Source organism: Lichenostomus cassidix, unplaced genomic scaffold (assembly GCF_008360975.1).
Source record: "Lichenostomus cassidix isolate B80296 unplaced genomic scaffold, HeHo_3.0 HiC_scaffold_96, whole genome shotgun sequence".
Classification (NCBI taxonomy): Eukaryota; Metazoa; Chordata; class Aves; order Passeriformes; family Meliphagidae; genus Lichenostomus; species Lichenostomus cassidix.
Genome location: NW_028148044.1, coordinates 7,630 through 12,341, shown reverse-complemented (window position 1 = coordinate 12,341; position 4,712 = coordinate 7,630). Strand labels below are relative to the sequence as shown.

Here is a 4,712-nt window from a genome sequence, read left to right as displayed (position 1 = left end):
GGCAGCAGGATGAACTGAGGACTGATGGAACCATTTGGAGTAGTTGAACAGGCTGCAGGGCGCAGGGAGCAGTGTGGTCTCCTCGCTGGCTACTGGGTCAATGGTTGTGTTGTGCTCAGCAACAGGTGCTGGAGGCTGCACCCGCAACATGGGCTGTGACATCACAATTGTGGGAGCTGAGATGTCACAGGAGTTCCAGGGTCACTCTGCACTGGGGGCTGGAGATCGTAGAATGTCCAAATCCTTGCATGGTTTGGCTTTGACAAGACCCTTAAAATGGTCTCACTCCAGCCTGAGCGACCTCCCAGCAGCCCGGGATGCTCAGGACCACATCTAAGCTGGCCTTGGATGTTTCCAGGGCTGGGGCATGCACAGGCTCTCTGCACAGCCTGTGTCAGTGTCTCAGCAGCCTCTTTGGGAAAAAAAATTCTTATTCAGATCGTGGCCTAATCAATCTCCTTCAGTTGCCAGCAATCTCCCCTTCTCCTCTCGCCACTGGCCCTGTTGAACACTCTGTCCCTATCTTTCCTCTGGGCCCCTCCAGCTGCTGCATGGCCACAGTGAGACCTTCCTGGGTGCTCCTCCTCTGCAGGCTGAGCAGCCCCAACTCTCTCAGCCTTTCCTCAGAGCAGAGGGACTGCAGCCCTTGCAGCATCTCCATGGCCTCCTCTGCACTCCCTCCAACAGCCCCAACAGCTCCTTGCTGTGCTCAGGAGCCCAGAGCTGGGAGCAGGGACGAGCCCTGCAGGGGCTGCAGCTTCTTGGGCAACAGCAGGCAATTTGGTGTTCTCCCTCAAGAGGAAGTCAATACCCGCTGGGGCTGAGGGATAAAATCAAGGCAATCAAGCCTGTGCTGGGCAGAGTTGTGCTGCCAGCAGCAGCTCCCTGTGGAGTCTGCAGGGATCCGCCAGGAGCAGATCCCAGGTGTCCCCTTGCCCTGAAGCCCATCCCATGGGCGCATTGGGATTTGCCTCTAGAGGTAGCAAGTGTGTCCAGAGACACTGCAGGGACAGTGGCACCTCTGTCAGTGGAAGCTGCCCATGCACAGGGACCCCCAGCCCTGGGGTGGCCGTGCCAGCAGCCCCAGACACCTCCAGCCCCAGGAACCTGGAGCGACCCCAAACCCCAACACTGCGTGTGCTGCTGTGCCCAAAGGAATTGCAAAGAAAGCTGAGCTGTGGAAAACGAATGACAATTTATTTACAGAAGAGCAGCAACAACAACGAGCTGCAGAAAATATTTACAATAGAAGAATCTTGATAACAACAGCAATCTATAGAACGTATTTACAGTAGAACGTTCTATCTAAAAACTGGAAACTAAACAACGTATTTACAAAAAATAACAACAACGACAACTGGAACAACAACTGGAACAACAACTGGAACATATGTACATGTTGGCTCGCCACCATCTCCATCAGTCCTGGAAGAAAAGGAAGCAGCAGGGTCACTCCAGCCCGGCCCTGAGGGCTGTTCCCTGTGCCCCCAGGCTGGCACACGCTGGCTCAGGGGCACTCTGCTGCCAGCACTGAGCCTGGCTGGGGCTGGGAGCCGTGCCTCAGGCACTGGCACGGGGCTGGTGTGGCCCAAAGCAAGCGCAGGGCAGGCCAGGGGTGGTGCTTGTGCAGCCAGAATCCAGGGATCCCCCCGGGGCACTGTGTCCCTGAGCAGGGCCACCCAGCCCAGCCCCAGCCTGGCGGCAAGGGACCCGCTGTGCCCGTGGGCAGGGCATGGGGAGCACCTGCCTGTCCTGCTGCTGGCTCATCCCAGGACCATGGGCTCCTCCTCATCCTCCTCGTCCACCTCCATAGCTTCTTCTCCCTCGGGCTCGTCCACTTCCATCTCCTCCACATCCTCTTTGACATCCACCTCCATCTCCTCTTCAAAATCCTCCTCATCCACCTCCATCATCTCCTCCTCCTCGAGCACCATGTCCACATCCATGGCCTCCTCAGCATCTCTGGCAGGCTGCAGCAGGTAGCACAAGCTCCCGGTGGGGTCCCTTTCCCACACCATCCCCACAGGGCCCCAATCTGCCCGGGCAGTCGGGGGGTGCCCAGCTCCATGGAATGCACTGTACCTGCGCTGGGACAGGAGAGCACATCTTGCTGGGGCAGGTGGTGAGAGCCAGGCAGCAGGATGAACTGAGGACTGATGGAACCATTTGGAGTAGTTGAACAGGCTGCAGGGCGCAGGGAGCAGTGTGGTCTCCTCGCTGGCCACTGGGTCAATGGTTGTGTTGTGCTCAGCAACAGGTGCTGGAGGCTGCGCCCGCAACATGGGCTGTGACATCACAATTGTGGGAGCTGAGATGTCACAGGAGTTCCAGGGTCACTCTGCACTGGGGGCTGGAGATCGTAGAATGTCCAAATCCTTGCATGATTTGGCTTTGACAAGACCCTTAAGATGGTCTCACTCCAGCCTGAGCGACCTCCCAGCAGCCCGGGATGCTCAGGACCACATCTAAGCTGGCCTTGGATGTTTCCAGGGCTGGGGCATGCACAGGCTCTCTGCACAGCCTGTGTCAGTGTCTCAGCACCCTCTTTGGGAAAAAAAATTCTTATTCCGATCATGGCCTAATCAATCTCCTTCAGTTGCCAGCAATCCCCCCTTCTCCTCTCACCACTGGCCCTGTTGAACACTCTGTCCCTATCTTTCCTCTGGGCCCCTCCAGGTGCTGCATGGCCACAGTGAGACCTTCCTGGGTGCTCCTCCTCTGCAGGCTGAGCAGCCCCAACTCTCTCAGCCTTTCCTCAGAGCAGAGGGACTGCAGCCCTTGCAGCATCTCCATGGCCTCCTCTGCACTCCCTCCAACAGCCCCAACAGCTCCGTGCTGTGCTCAGGAGCCCAGAGCTGGGAGCAGGGATGAGCCCTGCAGGGGCTGCAGCTTCTTGGGCAGCAGCAGGCAATTTGGTGTTCTCCCTCAAGAGGAAGTCAATACCCGCTGGGGCTGAGGGATAAAATCAAGGCAATCAAGCCTGTGCTGGGCAGAGTTGTGCTGCCAGCAGCAGCTCCCTGTGGAGTCTGCAGGGATCCGTCAGGAGCAGATGCCAGGTGTCCCCTTGCCCTGGAGCCCATCCCATGGGCGCATTGGCATTTGCCTCTAGAGGTAGCAAGTGTGTCCAGAGACACTGCAGGGACAGTGGCACCTCTGTCAGTGGAAGCTGCCCATGCACAGGGACCCCCAGCCCTGGGGTGGCCGTGCCAGCAGCCCCAGACACCTCCAGCCCCAGGAACCTGGAGTGACCCCAAACCCCAACGCTGCATGTGCTGCTGTGCCCAAAGGAATTGCAAAGAAAGCTGAGCTGTGGAAAACGAATGACAATTTATTTACAGAAGAGCAGCAACAACAACGAGCTGCAGAAAATATTTACAATAGAAGAATCTTGATAACAACAACAATCTATAGAACGTATTTACAGTAGAACGTTCTATCTAAAAACTGGAAACTAAACAACATCTTTACAAAAGATAACAACTGGAACATATGTACAGGTTGGCGCGCCATCATCTCCATCAGTCCTGGAAGAAAAGGAAGCAGCAGGGTCACTCCAGCCCGGCCCTGAGGGCTGTTCCCTGTGCCCCCAGGCTGGCACACGCTGGCCCAGGGGCATTCTGCTGCCAGCACTGAGCCTGGCTGGGGCTGGGAGCCGTGCCTCAGGCACTGGCACGGGGCTGGTGTGGCCCAAAGCAAGCGCAGGGCAGGCCGGGGGTGGTGCTTGTGCCGCCAGAATCCAGGGATCCCCCCGGGGCACTGTGTCCCTGAGCAGGGCCACCCAGCCCAGCCCCAGCCTGGCGGCAAGGGACCCGCTGTGCCCGTGGGCAGGGCATGGGGAGCACCTGCCTGTCCTGCTGCTGGCTCATCCCAGGACCATGGGCTCCTCCTCATCCTCCTCGTCCACCTCCATAGCTTCTTCTTCATCCCTCACGTCCACTTCCATCTCCTCCACATCCTCTTTGACATCAACCTCCATCGCCTCTTCAAAATCCTCCTCATCCACCTCCATCGCTTCGTCCAAATCCTCCGCATCCACCTCCATCATCTCCTCCTCCTCGAGCACCATGTCCACATCCATGGCCTCCTCAGCATCTCTGGCAGGCTGCAGCAGGTAGCACAAGCTCACAGTGGGGTCCCTTTCCCACAGCATCCCCACAGGGCCCCAGCCCGCCCGGGCAGTCGGGGGGTGCCCAGCTCCATGGAATGCACTGTACCTCCGCTGGGACAGGAGAGCACATCTTGCTGGGGTAGGTGGTGAGTGCCAGGCAGCAGGATGAACTGAGGACTGATGGAACCATTTGGAGTAGTTGAACAGGCTGCAGGGCGCAGGGAGCAGTGTGGTCTCCTCGCTGGCCACTGGGTCAATGGTTGTGTTGTGCTCAACAACAGGTGCTGGAGGCTGCGCCTGCAACGTGGGCTGTGACATCACAATTGTGGGAGCTGAGATGTCACAGGAGTTCCAGGGCCACTCTGCACTGGGGGCTGGAGATCGTAGAATGTCCAAATCCTTGCATGGTTTGGCTTTGACAAGACCCTTAAGATGGTCTCACTCCAGCCTGAGCGACCTCCCAGCGGCCCGCGATGCTCAGGACCACATCTAAGCTGGCCTTGGATGTTTCCGGGGCTGGGGCATGCACAGGCTCTCTGCACAGCCTGTGTCAGTGTCTCAGCAGCCTCTTTGGGAAAAAAAAAAATTCTTATTCAGATCATGG

General features: G+C 57.8%; 1 protein-coding gene and 1 long non-coding RNA gene across 2 annotated transcripts; both read right to left on the bottom strand.

Annotated features, from left to right (window-relative positions):
• Window positions 1-1,004: 1,004 nt before the first annotated feature.
• On the bottom strand, window positions 1,005-2,607 carry LOC146420247 (uncharacterized). The gene is made up of 2 exons (XR_014849233.1): window positions 2,083-2,607; window positions 1,005-1,970 (listed from the first exon to the last, which is right to left on the bottom strand). It is a non-coding gene; the product is annotated as an uncharacterized LOC146420247 (long non-coding RNA).
• A 701-nt stretch (window positions 2,608-3,308) lies between these two features.
• LOC146420246 (uncharacterized) lies at window positions 3,309-4,398 on the bottom strand. The gene is made up of 2 exons (XM_085048493.1): window positions 4,215-4,398; window positions 3,309-4,102 (listed from the first exon to the last, which is right to left on the bottom strand). Exons 1-2 carry the CDS (start codon window positions 4,296-4,298, stop codon window positions 3,863-3,865), a joined length of 324 nt encoding a protein of 107 aa, XP_084904619.1. The 5' UTR covers window positions 4,299-4,398; the 3' UTR covers window positions 3,309-3,862.
• Window positions 4,399-4,712: the final 314 nt, after the last annotated feature.